We start from the raw sequence: 23,732 nt of genomic DNA, 5'->3' as shown, positions 1-23,732 counted from the left end.
TCTCTCTCTCTCTCTCTCTCTACCTCTCTCCTCTCTCTACCTCTCTCTCTTTCCTCTCCTCTCCTCTCTCTCTCTGTCTCTCTGTCTCTCTCTCCCTCCTCTCTCTCTCTCTGTCTCTCTCCTCTCCTCTCTCTCTCCTCTCCGTCTCTCTCCTCTCCTCTCTGTCTCTCTCTCTCTCCTCTCCTCTCTGTCTCTCTCTCTGTCTCTCTGTCTCTCTCTCTACCTCTCTCCTCTCTCTCTCTCTTTCCTCTCTCTCTCTCTGTCTCTCTCTCCCTCTCTCTCCTCTCCTCTCTCTCTCTGTCTCTCTCTCTCTGTCTCGCTCTCTGTCTGTCTCCCTCTCTCTCGTCTCTCTCTCTCTACCTCTCTCTTTCCTCTCCTCTCCTCTCTCTCTGTCTCTCTCCCTCTCTCTCCTCTCCTCTCTCTCTTTCCTCTCCTCTCTCTCTCTGTCTCTCTCTCTGTCTCTCTCCCTCTCCTCTCTCTCTCTCTCTACCTTTGTCTCTCTCTCTGTCTCTCTCTCTCTCTCTCTCTCGTTATGTTAGTGTAATACCTCTGTCAGATAGACAGACCTCCTCCTCTCATCAAAACTACTGTGACATACAGCTATGATCCAGAGAGGAGGATTTCTTCCCTAGTAAATAAAATCACTTCCTGTCTTTTATATTTATATCTATGAGTGTTAGAATTATTGTATGTATTTACAGGTAGAAGTCTCTGTGTGTGTGTGTGTGTGTCTATAGAGAAGATCCTTGTGTTTCAAAGCGTTTGTAAATACAGTCTGTAGTCTCTCTCTCTCTCTCTCTCTCTCTCAGGTGGTCTTCCGTTCGTTGGATGAAACGTTACGAGTTGACAGGATGGACCTTCGGCGTTTGGTTCGAGGTCGAGGGTCCGGTGTCGTTAGCGTGTTGGTTCATCAGATGACGGGGACTCCGTCCGTGTTGTAGATCATACCGGTGGTGGGTTCGTACGTCCCGGCCAGGTAGTACAGGTCTTGGCTGTCGGCGTAGCGACGCGTCAGGCTCATGGCGTCGTACTCTGACACGCTGACCACCAGACACTTGTGACTGACCGTCTGGACGTCGTTCTCGTCGCTGTGGGACGACTGGTACAGAGCCCGCTGCAGAGACACACACGTTAACATCTACCGACATGCTGACACACAATTAAGGAAAATAACTGTTTCTGTGGCTGTGGTGTGGTAGGGTGTGTGTGGTGTGGGGTAGGGTGTGTGTGGTGTGGGGTAGGGTGTGTGTGGTGGGGTAGGGTGTGTGTGGTGTGGGGTAGGGTGTGTGTGGTGTGGGGTAGGGTAGGGTGTGTGTGGTGTGGGGTAGGGTAGGGTGTGTGTGGGGGGTAGGGTAGGGTGTGTGTGGTGTGGGGTAGGGTGTGTGTGGTGTGGGGTAGGGTGTGTGTGGTGTGGGGTAGGGTGTGTGTGGTGTGGGGTAGGGTGTGTGTGTGGTGTGGGGTAGGGTGTGTGTGGTGTGGGGTAGGGTGTGTGTGGTGGGGTAGGGTGTGTGTGGTGGGGTAGGGTGTGTGTGGTGGGGGTAGGGTGTGTGTGGTGTGGGGTAGGGTGTGTGTGGTGTGGGGTAGGGTGTGTGTGGTGTGGGGTAGGGTGTGTGTGGTGTGGGGTAGGGTGTGTGTGGTGTGGGTAGGGTGTGTGTGGTGTGGGGTAGGGTGTGTGTGGTGTGGGGTAGGGTGTGTGTGGTGTGGGGTAGGGTGTGTGTGGTGTGGGGTAGGGTGTGTGTGGTGTGGGGTAGGGTGTGTGTGGTGTGGTGTGGGGTAGGGTGTGTGTGGTGTGGTAGGGTGTGTGTGTGGTGTGGGGTAGGGTGTGTGGTGTGTGTGGTGTGGGGTAGGGTGTGTGGGGTGTGGGGTAGGGTGTGTGTGGTGTGGGGTAGGGTGTGTGGGGTGTGGGGTAGGGTGTGTGTGGTGTGGGGTAGGGTGTGTGTGGTGTGGGGTAGGGTGTGTGTGGTGTGGGGTAGGGTGTGTGTGGTGTGGGGTAGGGTGTGTGTGGTGTGGGGTAGGGTGTGTGTGGTGTGGGGTAGGGTGTGTGTGGTGTGGGGTAGGGTGTGTGTGGTGTGGGGTAGGGTGTGTGTGGTGTGGGGTAGGGTGTGTGTGGGTGTGGTAGGGTGTGTGTGTGGTGTGGGGTAGGGTGTGTGTGGTGTGGGGTAGGGTGTGTGTGGTGTGGTAGGGTGTGTGTGGTGTGGGGTAGGGTGTGTGTGGTGTGGTGTGGGGTAGGGTGTGTGTGGTGTGGGGTAGGGTGTGTGTGGTGTGGGGTGGGGTGTGTGTGGTGTGGGGTAGGGTGTGTGTGGTGTGGGGTAGGGTGTGTGTGGTGTGGGGTAGGGTGTGTGTGGTGTGGGGTAGGGTGTGTGTGGTGTGGGGTAGGGTAGGGTGTGTGGGTGTGGTAGGGTGTGTGGTGTGTGTGTGGTGTGGGGTAGGGTGTGTGGGGTGTGGTAGGGTGTGTGTGGTGTGGTGTAGGGTGTGGTGTGGTGTAGGGTGTGTGTGGTGTGGGGTGTGTGGGTGTGTGTGGTGTGGGGTAGGGTGTGTGTGGTGTGGGGTAGGGTGTGTGTGGTGTGGGGTAGGGTGTGTGTGGTGTGGTGGTAGGGTGTGTGTGGTATGGTGTGTGTGGTGTGGGGTAGGGTGTGTGGTGTGGTGTGGGGTGGTGTGGTGTGGGGTGGTGGGGTGTGTGTGGTGTGGGGTAGGGTGTGTGTGGTGTGGTGGTAGGGTGTGTGTGTGTGGTGTGTGTGGTGTGGGGTAGGGTGTGTGGTGTGGTGTGGGGTGGTGTGTGTGTGTGGGGTGTGGGGTAGGGTGTGTGTGGTGTGGGGTAGGGTGTGTGTGGTGTGGGGTAGGGTGTGTGTGGTGTGGGGTAGGGTGTGTGGGTAGGGTGTGTGTGGTGTGGGGTAGGGTGTGTGTGGTGTGGGGTAGGGTGTGTGTGGTGTGGGGTAGGGTGTGTGTGGTGGTGTGGTAGGGTGTGTGTGGTAGGGTGTGTGGTGTGGGGTGGGTGTGTGGTGTGGGTGTGTGTGGTGTGGGGTGTGTGTGGTGGTGTGTGGGTAGGGTGTGTGTGGTGTGGGGTAGGGTGTGTGGTGTGTGTGTGTGTGGGTGTGTGTGGTGTGTGGTGTGGTGTGTGTGGGGTGTGTGTGTGGTGTGGGGTGTGTGTGGTGTGGTGGGGTGTGTGTGGTGGGTGTGTGTGGGTGTGTGGTGGGTGTGTGTGTGGTGTGGTAGGGTGTGTGTGGTGTGGTAGGGTGTGTGTGGTGTGGGTAGGGTGTGTGTGTGGTAGGGTGTGTGTGGTGTGGTAGGGTGTGTGTGGTGTGTGTAGGGTAGGGTGTGTGTGGTAGGGTGTGTGGTGGGGTGTGTGTGGTGTGGTAGGGTGTGGGGTAGGGTGTGTGTGGTGTGTGGTAGGGTGTGTGTGGGGTAGGGTGTGTGTGGTGTGTGTGGGGTAGGGTGTGTGTGGTGTGGGGTAGGTGTGTGTGGTGTGGGGTAGGGTGTGTGGTGTGGGGTAGGGTGTGTGGTAGGGTGTGTGTGGTGTGGGGTAGGGTGTGTGTGGTAGGGTGTGTGTGGTGTGGGGTAGGGTGTGTGGGTAGGGTGTGTGTGGTGTGGGGTAGGGTGTGTGTGGTGTGGGGTAGGGTGTGTGTGGTAGGGTGTGTGTGTGTGGTGTGGTGGGGTGTGTGTGTGGTGTGGTAGGGTGTGTGTGGTGTGGGGTAGGGTGTGTGTGGTGTGTGGTAGGGTGTGTGTGGTGGGTGTGTGTGGTGTGTGGTGGGTGTGTGTGGTGTGTGGGGTGTGTGTGGTGTGTGGTGGGGTGTGTGTGGTGTGGTAGGGTGTGTGTGGTGTGTGTGTGGTGTGTTGGTAGGGTGTGTGTGGTGTGGTGTGTGTGTGTGGTGTGGTAGGGTGTGTGTGGTGTGTGGTAGGGTGTGTGTGGTGTGTGGTAGGGTGTGTGTGGTGTGGTAGGGTGTGTGGTAGGGTGTGTGTGGTAGGGTGTGTGTGGTGTGGGGTAGGGTGTGTGTGGTGTGGGTGTGTGTGGTAGGGTGTGTGTGGTGTGGGGTAGGGTGTGTGTTGGTGTGGGGTAGGGTGTTGTGGTAGGGTGTGTGTGGTGTGGGGTAGGGTGTGTGTGGTGTGGGTAGGTGTGTGGTGTGGGGTAGGGTGTGTGTGGTGTGGGGTAGGGTGTGTGTGTGGTAGGGTGTGTGTGGTGTGGGGTAGGGTGTGTGTGTGTGTGTGGTAGGGTGTGTGTGGTGTAGGGTGTGTGTGGTGTGGGGTAGGGTGTGTGTGTGTGTAGGGTGTGTGTGGTGTGGGGTCTGTGTGGTGTGTGTGGTAGGGTGTGTGTGGTGTGGTAGGGTGTGTGTGTGTGTGGTGTGTGGTAGGGAGTGTGTGTGGCGTGGTGTGTGTGTGTGGTGTGGTAGGGTGTGTGCGGTGTGGGGTAGGGTGTGTGTGGTGTGTGGTAGGGTGTGTGTGGTGTGGAGTGTGTGTGGTAGGGTGTGTGTGGTAGGGTGTGTGTGGTGTGGGGTAGGGTGTGTGTGGTGTGGGGTAGGGTGTGTGTGGTAGGGTGTGTGGGGTGTGGGGTAGGGTGTGTGTGGTGTGGGGTAGGGTGTGTGTGTGGGGTAGGGTGTGTGTGGTGTGGGGTAGGGTGTGTGTGGTAGGGTGTGTGGGGTAGGGTATGTGTGGTGTGTGTGGTAGGGTTTGTGGGGTAGGGTGTGTGGTGTGGGGTAGGGAGTGTGTGTGTGTGTATGGGGGTGTGTGTGGTGGTGTGTGTGGGGGTGTGTGATGGTGTGTGGGGGTGTGTGTGATGGTGTGTGATGGTGTGTGTGGGGGTGTGTGATGGTGTGTGTGGGGGTATGTGTGGGGGTGTGTAGGGTGTGTGTGGTGTGGTAGGGGGGGTGTGGTGTGGTAGGGTGTGTGTGGTGTGGTGTGGTAGGGTGTGTGTGGTGTGGTAGGGTGTGTTTGGTGTGTAGGGTGTGTGTGGTGTGGTAGGGTGTGTGGTGTGTGTGGTGTGGTTGGGTGTGTGTGGTGTGGTAGGGTATGTGGTGTGGTAGGGTGTGTGTGGGGGTGTGTGTGGTGTGTGTGTGGTGTGGGGGTGTGTGTGTGGTGTGGGGGTGTGGTAGGGTGTGTGGGTGTGTGTGTGGTGTGGGGTGTGTGTGTGTGGTGTGGGGGTGTGGTAGGGTGTGGGGTGTGTGGGGGTGTGTGTGGTGTGGTAGGGTGTGTGTGGGGGTGTGTGTGGTGTGGTAGGGTGTGTGGGGGTGTGTGCGGGGGTGTGTGTGGTGTGGTAGGGTGTGTGGTATGTGTGGTGTGGTAGGGTATGTGTGGTGTGGTAGGGTATGTGTGGTGTGGTAGGGTATGTGTGGTGTGGTAGGGTGTGTGTGGGGGTGTGTGGGATGTGGTAGGGTGTGTGTGGGGGTGTGTGTGGGGGTGTGGTCTCACCTCCATGAAGTCTTTCCTCTGGTTGGAGGAGAGCAGAGATGAAGGAAGAGACTGACCAGACATCTGATCCCAGTTCTACAACACGAGAGACGGGGGAGAGAGGGGAACGGGGGGAGGGAGAGAGAGGGAGAGAGAGGGGGAGGGAGAGAGAGAGAGGGGGGGAGAGAGAGGGGGAGGGAGAGAGAGGGGGGGAGAGAGAGGGGGAGGGAGAGAGAGGGGGGAGGGAGAGAGAGATGGGGAGGGAGAGAGAGGGGAGGGAGAGAGAGTGGGAGAGAGAGAGATTCAGAAACCCAAATAATATCCAGAGCTCTCCAACCTTCGTTTGGAATCTGATTGATTGATTGATTGATTGATTGATTGCTTCTGTGGACAGGTGTCTTTTATACAGGTAACAAGTTGCGGTTAGAAGCACTCCCTTTAAGAGTGTGCTCCTAATCTCAGCTCGTTACCTGTATAAAAGACACCTGGGAGCCAGAAATCTTTCTGATTGAGAGGGGGTCAAATACTTATTTCACTCATTAAAATGCAAATCAATTTATAACATTATTGACATGCGTTTTTCTGGATGTTTTTGTTGTTATTCTGTCTCTCACTGTTCAAATAAACCTACCATTAAAATTATAGACTGATCCTTTCTTTGTCAGTGGGCAAACGTACAAAATCAGCAGGGGATCAAATACTTATTTCCCCCCACTGTAGGTAACTCTGACCCCTACCTTCTTGTCGTGTAGTTTCTTGCCAGGGTTGGTCTCCTCAGGGTGGATAAAACCAGTTAACCTCTGACCCCTACCTTCTTGTCGTGTAGTTTCTTGCCAGGGTTGGTCTCCTCAGGGTGGATAAAACCAGTTAACCTCTGACCCCTACCTTCTTGTCGTGTAGTTTCTTGCCAGGGTTGGTCTCCTCAGGGTGGATAAAACCAGTTAACCTCTGACCCCTACCTTCTTGTCGTGTAGTTTCTTGCCAGGGTTGGTCTCCTCCGGGTGATAAAACCAGTTAACTCTGACCACCATGTTGGATCCCCAGCTCTCCCACATGCTCTGGATCTTCCCTATGAAGGGCAGGTTGGGTCGGCCGGCTGAAAGGAACACAGCGCAGTCCCCGATACCAATCATCTCTCTCCCCCTCACGATGGCCTTGTAGAACAACTTCTTAGCCTTCCCTTTCATACCGCGTCTCTGGAGACAGACAGACAGGCAGGAAACAGACAGACAGGCAGACAGACAGACAGACAGACAGACAGACACAGGCAAGAAAGACAGACAGAGACAGACAGACAGACAGACAGACAGACAGACAGACAGACAGACAGACAGACAGACAGACAGACAGACAGACAGACACAGTCAGAAAGACAGTCAGAAAGACAGACAGTCAGAAAGACAGACACAGACAGACAGACAGACAGACAGACAGACAGACAGACAGACAGACAGACAGACAGTCAGACAGAAAGTCAGACAGTCAGACAGTCAGAAAGACAGACAGTCAGACAGAGGGTATTGTAGGGAGACATTTTTCTGGCTAATCTCCGGGAAACCCAACAACAACAACAAAAAACGGACTCAAGTGTCATCGAGAACTTCAGAATATCCATCCCCAGGTCTCCCTCTCACCTGTGTGGGTTTGCCGAACCACTTCCAGAGCTGTCTGGCAGGCAGGAAAGCAGAGATCTTGGGTCTGTTCTCTACGCTCGGTAATCGCTGTCTCTTAGCCAGCTCCTTGGTGGTGGGGAGGTGCCGAGCTGGACGACCCCGGGGCCTGCCCACCGACCCCACACCTCCCTGGGTCTTCTGCCGGGCTGGACGACCCCGGGGCCTGGCTGGCTTGGAGGACGGGGAGATAGACGTGGGAGGAGAGGAAGGAGATTGATCTTCTTCTAATACTTCTTCCTCCTCCTCTTCCTCTTCCCCCTCTGCCTTTTTCATTTTTTTTATTTGTTCCTCTTCCTCCTCCTCTTCCTCCACCTCTACCTCCTCCCGTGGGGTAGTTGGAGACTGGGAGACGGGGAGAGGTCCAAGGGGAGTGGGGGCGGTCTCCTCGTCAGAGCTGCAAGAGGACTCCTCGTCAGTGGAGGAGGAAGAGGAGGAGGAGGAGGTGCTAGAGGAGGACGAAGAGGAGGAGGCTGGGGAGGAGGGGTGGGAGCAGCTGGAGCTACACTTCGTTTTCTTCTTCGTCTCTTCCTCTTCCTCAGATCCTGAACTACTGCTGCCGTGAGACTCCCCTCTCTTCTTCACCGTCTCTTCCTCTTCCTCAGATCCTGAACTACTGCTGCCGTGAGAAGCCCCTCTCTTCTCTCTCTCCTCCCCTCTCTTCTCCCTCTCCTCCCCTCTCTTCTCCCCTTTCTTCTCTCTCTCCTCCCCTCTCTTCTCCCTCTCCTCCCCTCTCTTCTCCCCTCTCTTCTCCCCTCTCTTCTCCCTCTCCTCCCCTCTCTTCTCCCCTCTCTTCTCCCCTCTCTTCTCCCTCTCCTCCCCTCTCTTCTCCCTCTCCTCCCCTCTCTTCTCCCTCTCCTCCCCTCTCTTCTCCCTCTCCTCCCCTCTCTCCTCCCCTCTCTTCTCCCTCTCCTCCCCTCCACCTCGGTCTCTCTCTCTGCCCAGAGAAGGCGTTCTGTAAGCGGGTTCTCTCCCCAGCGGCCCAGCTTCGCTCTCCGGAGCCCTCCTTTTTACCCTCGCCGGTTTCTGGATGGCTGCGGCCGCGACAAGGGGCGTGTGTTCTTGCCGTAAGCCCCTCCCCTCCAGCAGCATCAGAGCCTTGGTCTTCTTGGTTTTGGGTGAGGTCACGCCCTCGTGGTCCAGCTTTACTAAGGGCTCCTCTGGGAGGGCCTTACGCCCCTGTCCCAACCCGCCCTCCCCCGGGACATGCCTGGGTCTGGAGATACCAGGAATAAAGGTGGTAGGGTCAGGTCTGGGTCTGGCAGCAGAGTGTTCTGAGCTGGTTCTGGGTTTGGAGGTACTAGAGCTGGGCCTGGGGCTGGTTCTGGGTTTGGAGGTACTAGAGCTGGGCCCGGGACTGGTTCTGGGTCTGGCAGCAGAGTGGTCTGAGCTGGTTCTGGATTTGGAGGTACTAGAGCTGGGCCCAGGGCTGGTTCTGGGTTTGGAGGTATTAGAGCTGGGCCCAGGGCTGGTTCTGGGTTTGGAGATACTAGAGCTGGGCCCATGGCTGGTTCTGGGTTTGGAGATACTAGAGCTGGGCCCAGGGCTGGTTCTGGGTTTTGAGATACTAGAGCTGGGCCCAGGGCTGGTTGTGGGTTTAGAGGTACTAGAGCTGGGCCCGGGGATGGTTCTGGGCCTGGTAGAAGGATCCAGGGTGGGTCTGGGGGGTTTGTTATGGTTCTGTTTGGGTCTGGAGATTGCTTTGGGAGCGGTTCTGGGTTTGTTGTGATCAGGATTAAAGTTAGCTTTAGACCCAGGTCTGGGAAGTTCTGCTGTAGAGTTAGGTCTAGGTTTGGATTTTGGTACCGAGGTAAGGTTAGTTTTAGGGTTAGGTAGAAGAGAGTTTGGTCTGATGGTAGGGGAAGTAGGGTTGGGTTTAAGTAGTGAAGGGGAGAGTTTAGACTTAAGGTTGGGTTTAGGGTTAGGTTGGGTACTGACGTTACAAGAGGTGAGGTTGGGTTGGCTATACAGGTCCACCCTTAGTACCTTCCCGTAAGGGGCTGGGTGGTAGAGAGAGGGGGGCTTGGGAGAGGCCTGAGCTGAGCTGGGTCTCCTGGTGTTCTGGCTGCGTGGGGAGGCAGGCAGGCTGGGGGTGCTGGTGGGCTTGGAAGGTCGGCCTGGTCCCGGCCTGGGGGAAGACAGGGGTTTTTCCTGAGCAGGTCTCTGGGAGGAGGAAGGCCTGTCTTGGGCTGGTCTGGTGGGGAGCTGAGCCTGGCTGGGTCCCGGAGGGGACATCTTCTCCAGGGGGTCTGGGATCACTGGGGGCTCTAGAGGGAAGGAAAGGCAGGAGTTAACAAATGACAGACCTGAGTTTACAGAACTTGGAACTTAATAGGTTAACCTGATATGGATAGGGGGCAGTATTTTCACGGCAGGATGAAAAAACGTACCCGATTTAAACTGGTTACTACTCTTGCCCAGAAACGAGAATATGCATATTATTAGTAGATTTGGATAGAAAACACTCTGAAGTTTCTAAAACTGTTTGAATGGTGTCTGTGAGTATAACAGAACTCATATGGCAGTCAAAAACCTGAAAAAGAATTCAACCAGGAAGTGTAGGATCTGAGAAATGTAGTTCTTCTTTCTAGTCCCTTTCGAAACTACAGTATCTGTGCTGTTACGTTGCACGTTCTAAGGCTTCCATTGGCTGTCTAAAGCCTTCAGAAAGTGGATTGAGCCTTCTCCTGTCTCTGGGCAGAGTATAGGAGCTCAGTTTCTCAGTGGTCTGCCTGGTGACTAAGAGATTGGATATGCGCGTTCCCGCGAACACGCTGTTTTTTCTTTTCCTCCTTGAATGAATACACTATTGTCCGGTTGGATTATTATCGCAATTTTACGTTAAAAATACCATAAAAATTGATTTTAAACAGCGTTTGACATGCTTCTAAGTACGGTAATGGAACATTTTCACTTTTTGTGTCTCGAAATGCGCTCGCGCGTTACCCTTTGGATAGTGACCTGAACGCACGAACAAAACAGAGATATTTGGACATAACTATGGATTATTTCGAACAAAAACAACATTTCTTGTGGAAGTAGCAGTCCTGGGAGTGCCTTCTGATGAAGATCAGCAAAGGTAATACAATATTTCTAATACTAATTCTGAGTTTAGTTTGCCCCGCACTTGGCGGGTGTCTGAATAGCTTGCCGTGATGGCGATGTATTCAGAATATTGAAAAATGTGCTTTCGCCGAAAAGCTATTTTAAGAATCTGACACAGCGATTGCATAAAGGAGTACTGTATCTATAATTCTTAAAATAATTGTTATGTTTTTTTGTCAACGTTTATGATGAGTATTTTTGTAAATTCACCAGAAGTTTTTGGTGGGAATACATTTTCTGAACATCACGCGCCAATGTAAAAAGCTGTTTTTGGATATAAGTATGAACTTGATTGAACACAACATACATGTATTGTATAACATAATGTCCTAGGAGTGTCATCTGATGAAGATCATCAAAGGTTAGTGCTGCATTTAGCTGTGTTTTGGGTTTTTGTGACATATATGCTTGCTTGGAAAATGGCTGTGTGGTTATTTTGGTCTATGTACTCTCCTAACATAATCTAATGTTTTGCTTTCGCTGTAAAGCCTTTTTGAAATCGGACAATGTGGTTAGATTAACGAGAAGTGTATCTTTAAAATGGTGTAAAATAGTCGTATGTTTGAAAAATGGAAATTATTGGATTTTTGAGGTTTTTGTATTTCGCGCCACGCGATCCCATTGGCTGTTGGCTAGGGGTTCCGCTAGCGGAACGCCTAGTTAATAGACCTAACAGGAATAACAGGAATTACAGACCTAACAGGAATAACAGGAATTACAGACCTAACAGGAATAACAGGAATTACAGACCTAACAGGAATAACAGGAATAACAGACCTAACAGGAATAACAGGAATTACAGACCTAACAGGAATAACAGACCTAACAGGAATAACAGACCTAACAGGAATTACAAGAATTACAGACCTAACAGGAATAACAGACCTAACAGGAATTACAGACCTAACAGGAATAACAGACCTAACAGGAATTACAGGAATTACAGACCTAACAGGAATAACAGGAATAACAGACCTAACAGGAATAACAGGAATAACAGACCTAACAGGAATAACAGGAATAACAGACCTAACAGGAATAACAGGAATAACAGACCTAACAGGAATTACAGACCTAACAGGAATAACAGACCTAACAGGAATACAGTACAGACCTAACAGGAATAACAGATACAGACCTAACAGGAATAACAGACCTAACAGGAATAACAGATAACAGACCTAACAGGAATCGACTAACAGGAATAACAGACCTAACAGGAATAAACAGACCAGGAATTACAGACCTAACAGGAATAACAGACCTAACAGGAATAACAGGAATAACAGACCTAACAGGAATAACAGGAATTACAGACCTAACAGGAATTACAGACCTAACAGGAATAACAGGAATTACAGACCTAACAGGAATAACAGGAATAACAGACCTAACAGGAATAACAGGAATTACAGACCTAACAGGAATAACAGGAATAACAGACCTAACAGGAATAAAGTCTCAGTGCCGTTCAAAATAGCGTCGAGGTCTCTGATTGGCTCACCAGGTTTGGGTTTCTTGGCCGGTCTCCCTCTGCCCTTGGGGGCGGAGTCCCCTGCTTTAGGCCTCGTCTCACTGGTGTCCTTGCTGCACTTCCTGACACGCCTCCTGGAGCAGCTGGCCACTAGCAGCGCGGGGGAGGGCTCAGCACCTACAGGGGGGCAGGTTTAACATCAGAACCATCAGACACACTGAACAACCCGACTGGGAAAGGAGACAACAGAGCGTGTGTCCGTCCGTCCGTCCACTCGTCTGTATGTGTCCGTCCGTATCTGTCCATCTGTCCGTCCATGTCCGCCCGTCCGTCTGTCCCCGTCTGTCCGTCCGTGTCCGTCCACCCGTCTGTGTCCATCCGTCCGTATCTGTCCATCTGTCCGTCCATGTCCGTCTGTCTGTCCGTCCGAATCCGTCCGTGTGTGTGTGTGTGTGTGTGTGTGTGTGTGTGTGTGTGTGTGTGTGTGTGTGTGTGTGTGTGTGTGTGTGTGTGTGTCCTTACACTGTATCTTGTAGTCAGGGGGCAGCAGTCTGATGTGGGACAGGGGGATGCGACCCGTGTCCCCGTCATCGAACTCCACCGTGATGAGGTCATCACTGTCATCACCGTCTGAACTTCCTGTACAGACAGGAAGGGGTGGGGTTTAAAGGAACAGGTCACCTAGATTGAAATGACTAGGTGTGTCCAAACTTATGACTGGTGATGAGACTATAAAACAGTATTTATATATTGACTGGTGATAGACACAGCGGTACCGTGCGTTACCGTTGACTACGGGGGTAGAGACAGCGGTACCGTGCGTTACCGTTGACGACGGGGGTAGAGACAGCGGTACTGTGCGTTACCGTTGACTACGGGGGTAGAGACAGCGGTACTGTGCGTTACCGTTGACTACGGGGGTAGAGACAGCGGTACTGTGTGTTACCGTTGACGACGGTGCCGGGGTAGAGACAGCGGTACTGTTGGCTCCAGTATGCAGCAATACGACAGCCTTCAGGGAGATTCCACACTGATGGAGGCATCACATCCACAATCTAGAATAAAACACAGAATAAACACAGAATAAACACAGAATAAAACACAGACTAAACACAGAATAAAACACAGAATAAAACACAGACTAAACACAGAATAAAACACAGAATAAACACAGACTAAACACAGAATAAAACACAGACTAAACACAGAATAAAACACAGAATAAACACAGAATAAAACACAGAATAAACACAGAATAAAACACAGACTAAACACAGAATAAAACACAGACTAAACACAGAATAAAACACAGACTAAACACAGAATAAAACACAGAATAAACACAGAATAAAACACAGAATAAACACAGAATAAAACACAGAATAAACACAGAATAAAACACAGACTAAACACAGAATAAAACACAGACTAAACACAGACTAAACACAGAATAAAACACAGAATAAACACAGAATAAAACACAGAATAAAACACAGAATAACACACAGAATAAACACAGAATAAAACACAGAATAAACACAGTGACAAGGGCATCACATCCACAATCTAGAATAACACACAGAACACAGATGTAATGACAATGTACTCACAGCCTCCTGCAGGAGTTGTTCCAGACAGTAGATATGAGGTCTGTTTCCTCTCTCTCCCTCCACCACCACGCTGTAACTACAGAACAGAGGTCAGAGGTTAGGGGACAGGAGTTGTTCCAGACAGTAGATATGAGGTCTGTTTCCTCTCTCTCCCTCCACCACCACGCTGTAACTACAGAACAGAGGTCAGAGGTTAGGGGACAGGAGTTGTTCCAGACAGTAGATATGAGGTCTGTTTCCTCTCTCTCCCTCCACCACCACGCTGTAACTACAGAACAGAGGTCAGAGGTTAGGGGACAGGAGTTGTTCCAGACAGTAGATATGAGGTCTGTTTCCTCTCTCTCCCTCCACCACCACGCTGTAACTACAGAACAGAGGTCAGAGGTTAGGGGTGTATTTGCATTTGTATTTATTATGGATCCCCATTAGTTCCTGCCAAGGCAGCAGCTACTCTTCCTGGGGTTTATTATGGATCCCCATTAGTTCCTGCCAAGTCAGCATCTACTCTTCCTGGGGTTTATTACGGATCCCCATTAGTTCCTGCCAAGACAGCAGCTACTCTTCCTGGGGTTTATTATGGATCCCCATTAGTTCCTGCCAAGGCAGCAGCTACTCTTCCTGGGGTTTATTATGGATCCCCATTAGTTCCTGCCAAGGCAGCAGCTACTCTTCCTGGGGTTTATTATGGATCCCCGTTAGTTCCTGCCAAGGCAGCAGCTACTCTTCCTGGGGTCCAGCAACATTAAGACAGTTATATAGTTTAAAATATTACATGACATTTCATAACACTTTTCACAACACATTAAGGGTCTGTTACTTGAACTCTGTGAAGCATTTATTTGGGCTGCAATCTGAGGCTGGTAACTCTAATGAATTTATCCTGTGCAGCAGAGGTAACTCTGGGTCTTCCTTTCCTGTGGCGGTCCTCATGAGAGCCAGTTTCATCATAGTGCTTGATGGTTTTTCCGATTGCACTTGAAGAAACTTTAAAATGTTCTTGAAATTTTCCGTATTGACTGACCTTCATGTCTTATATTAATGATGGACTGTCGTTTCTCTTTGCTTATTTGAGCTGTTCTTATCATAATATGGACTTGGTCTTTTACCAAATAGGGCTATCTTCTGTATACCACCCCTACCTTGTCACAACACAACTGATTGACTCAAACGCACTAAGAAGGAAAGAAATTCCACAAATGAACTTTAAAGAAAGCAAACCTGTTAATTGAAATGCATTCCAGGTGACAACATCTTGAAGCTGGTTGAGAGAATGCCAAGAGTGTGCAAAGCTGTCATCAAGGCAAAGGGTGGATATTTGAAGAATCTCAAATATATTTTAAATTTGTTAAACACTTTTTTCGGTTACGACATGATTCCATATGTGTTATTTCATAGTTTTGATGTCTTCACTATTATTCTACAATGTAGAAAGTAGTAAAAATAAAGAAAAAACCCTTGAATGAGTCGGTGTCCTAAAACATTTGACCGGTACTGTATATTATCAAGCATAATCACACATATTATCCAGATACTGACTGTTAACACTTGGTGGTCTATAGCAGCTTCCCACCAGAATGGGCATCAGGTGAGGCAGATGAACCTGTAGCCATATTAATTCAACAGTATTTAACATGAGATCCTCTCTAATCTTTACAGGAATGTGACTCTGAATATAAACGGCAACACCTCCACCTTTGTCATTTCTGTCTTTTTCCTGTAAGATGTTATAACTATATATATTACTACCACTGTATCATCAAAGGTATTATCTAAGTGAGTTTCAGAGATAGTTAGAATATGAATGTAATCTGTTCCTAGCAAGTCATTGATTTCATGAACCTTGTTACTTATTTTTTTAAACACTTTTCTGGGATGCTTGCTTGTTTTCATTGCTTTACTGGGAAGCACAGCAGAAGTAGACATGCTCAGGTTATTTATGTTAGTGCAGGATGAGCTGCACACAGTGGACTTCCTACTAGGACACACCGCTTCAGTGCTAACAGTATCAACTCTGGGTTCACAGGCACATGGATTACTGTATACAATAGCTGTAGGATCAACAGAAGCATTCAAAGGCAGTTATCGGGACATAAATTAGGTAACTTACATCGTGTCTACCAACGCCCCCCCCTCCCCTGTGTGATACGTAGTGTGTGTACTCACATGTCCGGGGAGTGTACGGTGTTGACGTGTCCGGCATACAGCAGCTGATCATCCATGGGGATCAGAACCCTGAGACCATCCTGAAGAGAGTCTTTATCTAACACACACTGGACCGGAGCTGGATCGATATATTCATAAACCAATCAATATATCAATCAATATATCAATGGTATCTATATATATATATACACAGTAACACAGGGCATTCGGAAAGTATTCAGACTCCTTCCCCCTTTTTCCCCCACGTTTTGTTACGTTAAACAGCCTTATTCTAAAATTGATCAAATCATTTCCCCCCACATCAATCTACCCCATAATGACATCACAATACCCCATAATGACATCACAATACCCCATAATGACATCACAATACATCATAATGACATCACAATACCCCATAATGACATCACAATACCCCATAACGACAAAGCAAAAAACAGGTTTTTAGAAATGTTTGCTTAAAAAATACCTTATTTACATAAGTATTCAGACCCTTTGTTATGAGACTCAAAATTGAGCTAAGGTGCTTCCTGTTTCCATTGATCATCCTTGAGATGTTTCTACAACTTGATTGGGCTCTACCTGTGGTAAATCCAATTGATTGGACATGATTTTGGAAAGGCACACACCTGTCTATATAAGGTCCCACAGTTGACAGTGCATGTCAGAGCAAAAACCAAGCCATGAGGTCGAAGGAATTATCCATAGAGCTCTGAGACAGGATTATGACGAGAGACAGATCTGGGGAAGGGTACCAAAACATTTCTGCAGCATTGAAGGTCCCCAAGAACACAGTGGCCTCCATCATTCTTAAATGGAAGACGTTTGGAACCACCAAGACTCTTCCTAGAGCTGTCCGCCCGGCCAAACTGAGCATTCGGGGGAGAAGGGCCTTGGTCAGGGAGGTGACCAAGAACCTGATGGTCACTCTGACAGAGCTCCAGAGTTCCTCTGTGGAGATGGGAGAACCTTACAGAAGGACAACCATCTCTGCAGCACTCCACCAATCAGGCCTTTATGGTAGAGTGGCCAGACGGAAGCCACTCCTCGGTAAAAGGCACATGACAGCCCACTTGGAGTTTTCCAAAAGGCACCTAAAGGACTCTGACCATGAGAAACAAGACTCTCTAGTCTGATGAAACCAAGATTGAACTCTTTGGCCTGAATGCCAAGCATTACGTCTGGAGAAAACCTGGCGCCATCCCTACAGTGAAGCATGGTGGTGGCAGCATCATACTGTGAGGATGTTTTTCAGCGGCAGGGTGCTGGGAGACTAGTCAGGATCGAGGGAAAGATGAACGGAGCAAAGTACAGAGAGATCCTTGATGAAAACCTGCTTCAGAGCGCTCAGGACCTCAGACTGGGGCGAAGGTTCACCTTCTAACAGGACAACGACTCTAAGCACACAGCCAAGACAACGCAGGAGTCTGTCCTTGAGTGGCCCGGCCAGAGCCCGGACTTGAACCCGATCGAACATCTCTGGAGAGACCTGAAAATAGCTGTGCAGCGACGCTCCCCATCCAACCTGCCAGAGCTTGAGAGGATCTGCAGAGAAGAATGGGAGAAACTCCCCAAACACAGGTGTGCCAAGCTTGTAGTGTCATACCCAAGAAGACTTGACGCTGTAATCACTGCCAAAGATGCTTCAACAAAGTACTGAGTAAAGGTCTGAATACTTATGTAAACAAGGTATATTTTTTGTTATACATTTGCAAACATTTCTAAAGACCTGTTTTCGCTTTGTCGTTATGGGGTATGTAAAAGGGTCCCCCCCTCTCAGCCAGACTGTATCAATACATCCAGTAATCTAACCTGACCACAGGGTCCCCCCTCTCAGCCAGACTGTATCAATACATCCAGTAATCTAACCTGACGACAGGGTCCCCCCTCTCAGCCAGACTGTATCAATATATCCAGTAATCTAACCTGACCACAGGGTCCCCCCTCTCAGCCAGACTGTATCAATACATCCAGTAATCTAACCTGACCACAGGGTCCCCCCTCTCAGCCAGACTGTATCAATACATCCAGTAATCTAACCTGACGACAGGGTCCCCCTCTCAGCCAGACTGTATCAATACATCCAGTAATCTAACCTGACCACAGGGTCCCCCCCTCTCAGCCAGACTGTATCAATACATCCAGTAATCTAACCTGACCACAGGGTCCCCCCTCTCAGCCAGACTGTATCAATACATCCAGTAATCTAACCTGACCACAGGGTCCCCCCTCTCAGCCAGACTGTATCAATACATCCAGTAATCTAACCTGACCACAGGGTCCCCCTTCTCAGCCAAACTGTATCAATACATCCAGTAATCTAACCTGACCACAGGGTCCCCCCTCTCAGCCAAACTGTATCAATACATCCAGTAATCTAACCTGACCACAGGGTCCCCCCTCTCAGCCAGACTGTATCAATACATCCAGTAATCTAACCTGACCACAGGGTCCCCCCTCTCAGCCAGACTGTATCAATACATCCAGTAATCTAACCTGACCACAGGGTCCCCCTCTCAGCCAAACTGTATCAATACATCCAGTAATCTAACCTGACCACAGGGTCCCCCCTCTCAGCCAGACTGTATCAATACATCCAGTAATCTAACCTGACCACAGGGTCCCCCCTCTCAGCCAGACTGTATCAATACATCCAGTAATCTAACCTGACCACAGGGTCCCCCCTCTCAGCCAGACTGTATCAATACATCCAGTAATCTAACCTGACCACAGGGTCCCCCCTCTCAGCCAGACTGTATCAATACATCCAGTAATCTAACCTGACCACAGGGTCCCCCCTCTCAGCCAGACTGTATCAATACATCCAGTAATCTAACCTGACCACAGGGTCCTCTCAGCCAGACTGTATCAATACATCCAGTAATCTAACCTGACCACAGGGTCCCCCCTCTCAGCCAGACTGTATCAATACATCCAGTAATCTAACCTGACCACAGGGTCCCCCCTCTCAGCCAGACTGTATCAATACATCCAGTAATCTAACCTGACCACAGGGTCCCCCCTCTCAGCCAGACTGTATCAATACATCCAGTAATCTAACCTGACCACAGGGTCCCCCCTCTCAGCCAGACTGTATCAATACATCCAGTAATCTAACCTGACCACAGGGTCCCCCCTCTCAGCCAGACTGTATCAATACATCCAGTAATCTAACCTGACGACAGGGTCCCCCCTCTCAGCCAGACTGTATCAATACATCCAGTAATCTAACCTGACCACAGGGTCCCCCCTCTCAGCCAGACTGTATCAATACATCCAGTAATCTAACCTGACCACAGGGTCCCCCCCTCTCAGCCAGACTGTATCAATACATCCAGTAATCTAACCTGACCACAGGGTCCCCCCTCTCAGCCAGACTGTATCAATACATCCAGTAATCTAACCTGACCACAGGGTCCCCCTCTCAGCCAGACTGTATCAATACATCCAGTAATCTAACCTGACCACAGGGTCCCCCTCTCAGCCAGACTGTATCAATACATCCAGTAATCTAACCTGACCACAGGGTCCCCCCTCTCAGCCAGACTGTATCAATACATCCAGTAATCTAACCTGACGACAGGGTCCTCTCAGCCAGACTGTATCAATACATCCAGTAATCTAACCTGACCACAGGGTCCCCCCTCTCAGCCAGACTGTATCAATACATCCAGTAATCTAACCTGACGACAGGGTCCTCTCAGCCAGACTGTATCAATACATCCAGTAATCTAACCTGACCACAGGGTCCCCCCTCTCAGCCAGACTGTATCAATACATCCAGTAATCTAACCTGACGACAGGGTCCCCCCTCTCAGCCAGACTGTATCAATACATCCAGTAATCTAACCTGACCACAGGGTCCCCCCTCTCAGCCAGACTGTATCAATACATCCAGTAATCTAACCTGACCACAGGGTCCCCCCTCTCAGCCAGACTGTATCAATACATCCAGTAATCTAACCTGACCACAGGGTCCCCCCTCTCAGCCAGACTGTATCAATACATCCAGTAATCTAACCTGACCACAGGGTCCCCCTCTCAGCCAGACTGTATCAATACATCCAGTAATCTAACCTGACGACAGGGTCCTCTCAGCCAGACTGTATCAATACATCCAGTAATCTAACCTGACCACAGGGTCCCCCCTCTCAGCCAGACTGTATCAATACATCCAGTAATCTAACCTGACGACAGGGTCCCCCCTCTCAGCCAGACTGTATCAATACATCCAGTAATCTAACCTGACCACAGGGTCCCCCTCTCAGCCAGACTGTATCAATACATCCAGTAATCTAACCTGACCACAGGGTCCCCCTCTCAGCCAGACTGTATCAATACATCCAGTAATCTAACCTGACGACAGGGTCCCCCTCTCAGCCAGACTGTATCAATACATCCAGTAATCTAACCTGACCACAGGGTCCCCCCTCTCAGCCAGACTGTATCAATACATCCAGTAATCTAACCTGACCACAGGGTCCCCCTCTCAGCCAGACTGTATCAATACATCCAGTAATCTAACCTGACGACAGGGTCCCCCCCTCTCAGCCAGACTGTATCAATACATCCAGTAATCTAACCTGACCACAGGGTCCCCCCTCTCAGCCAGACTGTATCAATACATCCAGTAATCTAACCTGACCACAGGGTCCCCCCCTCTCAGCCAGACTGTATCAATACATCCAGTAATCTAACCTGACCACAGGGTCCCCCTCTCAGCCAGACTGTATCAATACATCCAGTAATCTAACCTGACCACAGGGTCCCCCTCTCAGCCAGACTGTATCAATACATCCAGTAATCTAACCTGACGACAGGGTCCCCCCTCTCAGCCAGACTGTATCAATACATCCAGTAATCTAACCTGACGACAGGGTCCCCCCTCTCAGCCAGACTGTATCAATACATCCAGTAATCTAACCTGACCACAGGGTCCCCCCTCTCAGCCAGACTGTATCAATACATCCAGTAATCTAACCTGACCACAGGGTCCCCCCTCTCAGCCAGACTGTATCAATACATCCAGTAATCTAACCTGACCACAGGGTCCCCCTCTCAGCCAGACTGTATCAATACATCCAGTAATCTAACCTGACCACAGGGTCCCCCCTCTCAGCCAGACTGTATCAATACATCCAGTAATCTAACCTGACCACAGGGTCCCCCTCTCAGCCAGACTGTATCAATACATCCAGTAATCTAACCTGACCACAGGGTCCCCCTCTCAGCCAGACTGTATCAATACATCCAGTAATCTAACCTGACGACAGGGTCCCCCCTCTCAGCCAGACTGTATCAATACATCCAGTAATCTAACCTGACCACAGGGTCCCCCCTCTCAGCCAGACTGTATCAATACATCCAGTAATCTAACCTGACCACAGGGTCCCCCTCTCAGCCAGACTGTATCAATACATCCAGTAATCTAACCTGACGACAGGGTCCCCCTCTCAGCCAGACTGTATCAATACATCCAGTAATCTAACCTGACCACAGGGTCCCCCCTCTCAGCCAGACTGTATCAATACATCCAGTAATCTAACCTGACCACAGGGTCCCCCTCTCAGCCAGACTGTATCAATACATCCAGTAATCTAACCTGACCACAGGGTCCCCCTCTCAGCCAGACTGTATCAATACATCCAGTAATCTAACCTGACCACAGGGTCCCCCTCTCAGCCAGACTGTATCAATACATCCAGTAATCTAACCTGACCACAGGGTCCCCCTCTCAGCCAGACTGTATCAATACATCCAGTAATCTAACCTGACCACAGGGTCCTCCTCTCAGCCAGACTGTATCAATACATCCAGTAATCTAACCTGACCACAGGGTCCCCCCTCTCAGCCAGACTGTATCAATACATCCAGTAATCTAACCTGACGACAGGGTCCCCCTCTCAGCCAGACTGTATCAATACATCCAGTAATCTAACCTGACCACAGGGTCCCCCCTCTCAGCCAGACTGTATCAATACATCCAGTAATCTAACCTGACGACAGGGTCCCCCCCTCTCAGCCAGACTGTATCAATACATCCAGTAATCTAACCTGACCACAGGGTCCCCCCCTCTCAGCCAGACTGTATCAATACATCCAGTAATCTAACCTGACGACAGGGTCCCCCTCTCAGCCAGACTGTATCAATACATCCAGTAATCTAACCTGACCACAGGGTCCCCCTCTCAGCCAGACTGTATCAATACATCCAGTAATCTAACCTGACGACAGGGTCCCCCCTCTCAGCCAGACTGTATCAATACATCCAGTAATCTAACCTGACCACAGGGTCCCCCCTCTCAGCCAGACTGTATCAATACATCCAGTAATCTAACCTGACCACAGGGTCCCCCTCTCAGCCAGACTGTATCAATACATCCAGTAATCTAACCTGACCACAGGGTCCCCCCTCTCAGCCAGACTGTATCAATACATCCAGTAATCTAACCTGACCACAGGGTCCCCCCTCTCAGCCAGACTGTATCAATACATCCAGTAATCTAACCTGACCACAGGGTCCTCTCAGCCAGACTGTATCAATACATCCAGTAATCTAACCTGACGACAGGGTCCCCCTCTCAGCCAGACTGTATCAATACATCCAGTAATCTAACCTGACGACAGGGTCCCCCCTCTCAGCCAGACTGTATCAATACATCCAGTAATCTAACCTGACCACAGGGTCCCCCCTCTCAGCCAGACTGTATCAATACATCCAGTAATCTAACCTGACCACAGGGTCCTCTCAGCCAGACTGTATCAATACATCCAGTAATCTAACCTGACGACAGGGTCCCCCCTCTCAGCCAGACTGTATCAATACATCCAGTAATCTAACCTGACGACAGGGTCCCCCCTCTCAGCCAGACTGTATCAATACATCCAGTAATCTAACCTGACGACAGGGTCCCCCCTCTCAGCCAGACTGTATCAATACATCCAGTAATCTAACCTGACCACAGGGTCCCCCCTCTCAGCCAGACTGTATCAATACATCCAGTAATCTAACCTGACCACAGGGTCCCCCCTCTCAGCCAGACTGTATCAATACATCCAGTAATCTAACCTGACGACAGGGTCCCCCCTCTTAGCCAGACTGTATCAATACATCCAGTAATCTAACCTGACGACAGGGTCCCCCCTCTCAGCCAGACTGTATCAATACATCCAGTAATCTAACCTGACGACAGGGTCCTCTCAGCCAGGTTTGACGGAGGAGGTCCATCGTCTTCAGAGAAGCTGCTGTCCTGACTGGGTTCGAAGTCTTCGTCAGCCTCCATACTCTTCATCAGCCTACTGACCGCTCCACGAGCCTGTTGAAACACACACACACACACACACACACATATATATACACACACACACATATATACACACACACACACACACACACACACACACACACACACACACACACACACACACACACACACACACACACACACACACACACAGAGAGAGAGTTGTCATATCTGAGAGGCAGTAGTACGTGAAGGATCATTTATGAGGATGAACGTGGCGGTACACAGACCTCTCTGGGTTTAGCTTTGGCTTTTGATTGGCTCTTGCGTGCAGGGCTGAGGGGAGGGGCTACTACAGGGCTCTCTGTGATTGGACTAGACAGAGAGGGCGGGTTCAGGGGAGAGTCCTTCAGCTTCTTCTTCTGTTTTAACACACACGCACACACACACACACACACACACACACACACACACACACACACACACACACACACACACACACACACACACGCACACGCACACGCACACACACACGCACACGCACACACACACAGACAAAGCATTATAAACACACTATAGCTGTACGTAGTCCATCTGTAAATAGCCCATCCAATCTACCTACCTCATCCCCATATTGTTTTTATTCACCTTTCTGCTCTTTTGCACACCAATATCACTACTTACACACCATCATCTGCTCATCTATCACTCCAGTGTTAATCTGATCAATTGTAATTACTTTGCTACTACGGCCTATTTATTGCCTCCTCACGCCATTTGCCCACACTGTATATAGACTTTCTTTTTTTCTATTGTGTTATTGACGGTACGTTTGTTTATGTGTAACTCTGTGTTGTTGTTTCTGTCGAACTGCTTTGCTTTATCTTGGCCAGGTCGCAGTTGTAAATGAGAACTTGTTCTCAACTGGCCTACCTGGTTAAATAAAGGACTTGTTCTCAACTAGCCTGCCTGGTTAAATAAAGGACAGGAGGACAGACCTAACGAGAGGACAACGGCCCAGGCCGAGAGGACAGACCCGAAAGGACCAGAGGACAGGCCCCGAGAGGACGCCAACAGGCCACCAGAG

At 50.2% G+C, this 23,732-nt stretch overlaps 1 protein-coding gene across 1 annotated transcript in view; it reads right to left on the bottom strand.

Annotated features, from left to right (window-relative positions):
- Positions 1-503: 503 nt before the first annotated feature.
- LOC106602076 (trinucleotide repeat-containing gene 18 protein) overlaps positions 504-23,732 on the bottom strand; it is a 32,653-nt gene continuing 9,424 nt past the window's right edge. The window contains exons 4-15 of the mRNA XM_045713409.1: positions 22,936-23,067; positions 22,585-22,717; positions 15,402-15,519; positions 13,239-13,314; positions 12,575-12,683; positions 12,151-12,267; positions 11,659-11,805; positions 7,869-9,316; positions 7,014-7,805; positions 6,339-6,575; positions 5,401-5,475; positions 504-1,114 (exon numbers count right to left, since the gene is read on the bottom strand). Of these exons, the coding sequence (XP_045569365.1) occupies positions 911-1,114; positions 5,401-5,475; positions 6,339-6,575; positions 7,014-7,805; positions 7,869-9,316; positions 11,659-11,805; positions 12,151-12,267; positions 12,575-12,683; positions 13,239-13,314; positions 15,402-15,519; positions 22,585-22,693 (3,432 nt within the window). The 5' untranslated portion in view covers positions 22,694-22,717; positions 22,936-23,067 and the 3' untranslated portion in view covers positions 504-910. The remainder of the gene's footprint in view (positions 1,115-5,400; positions 5,476-6,338; positions 6,576-7,013; positions 7,806-7,868; positions 9,317-11,658; positions 11,806-12,150; positions 12,268-12,574; positions 12,684-13,238; positions 13,315-15,401; positions 15,520-22,584; positions 22,718-22,935; positions 23,068-23,732) is intronic.

This window comes from Salmo salar, unplaced genomic scaffold (genome assembly GCF_905237065.1).
Source record: "Salmo salar unplaced genomic scaffold, Ssal_v3.1, whole genome shotgun sequence".
Classification (NCBI taxonomy): domain Eukaryota; kingdom Metazoa; phylum Chordata; class Actinopteri; order Salmoniformes; family Salmonidae; genus Salmo; species Salmo salar.
The sequence above is the reverse complement of the archived record's forward strand: the minus strand, read 5'-3'. Positions and strand labels throughout refer to the sequence as shown.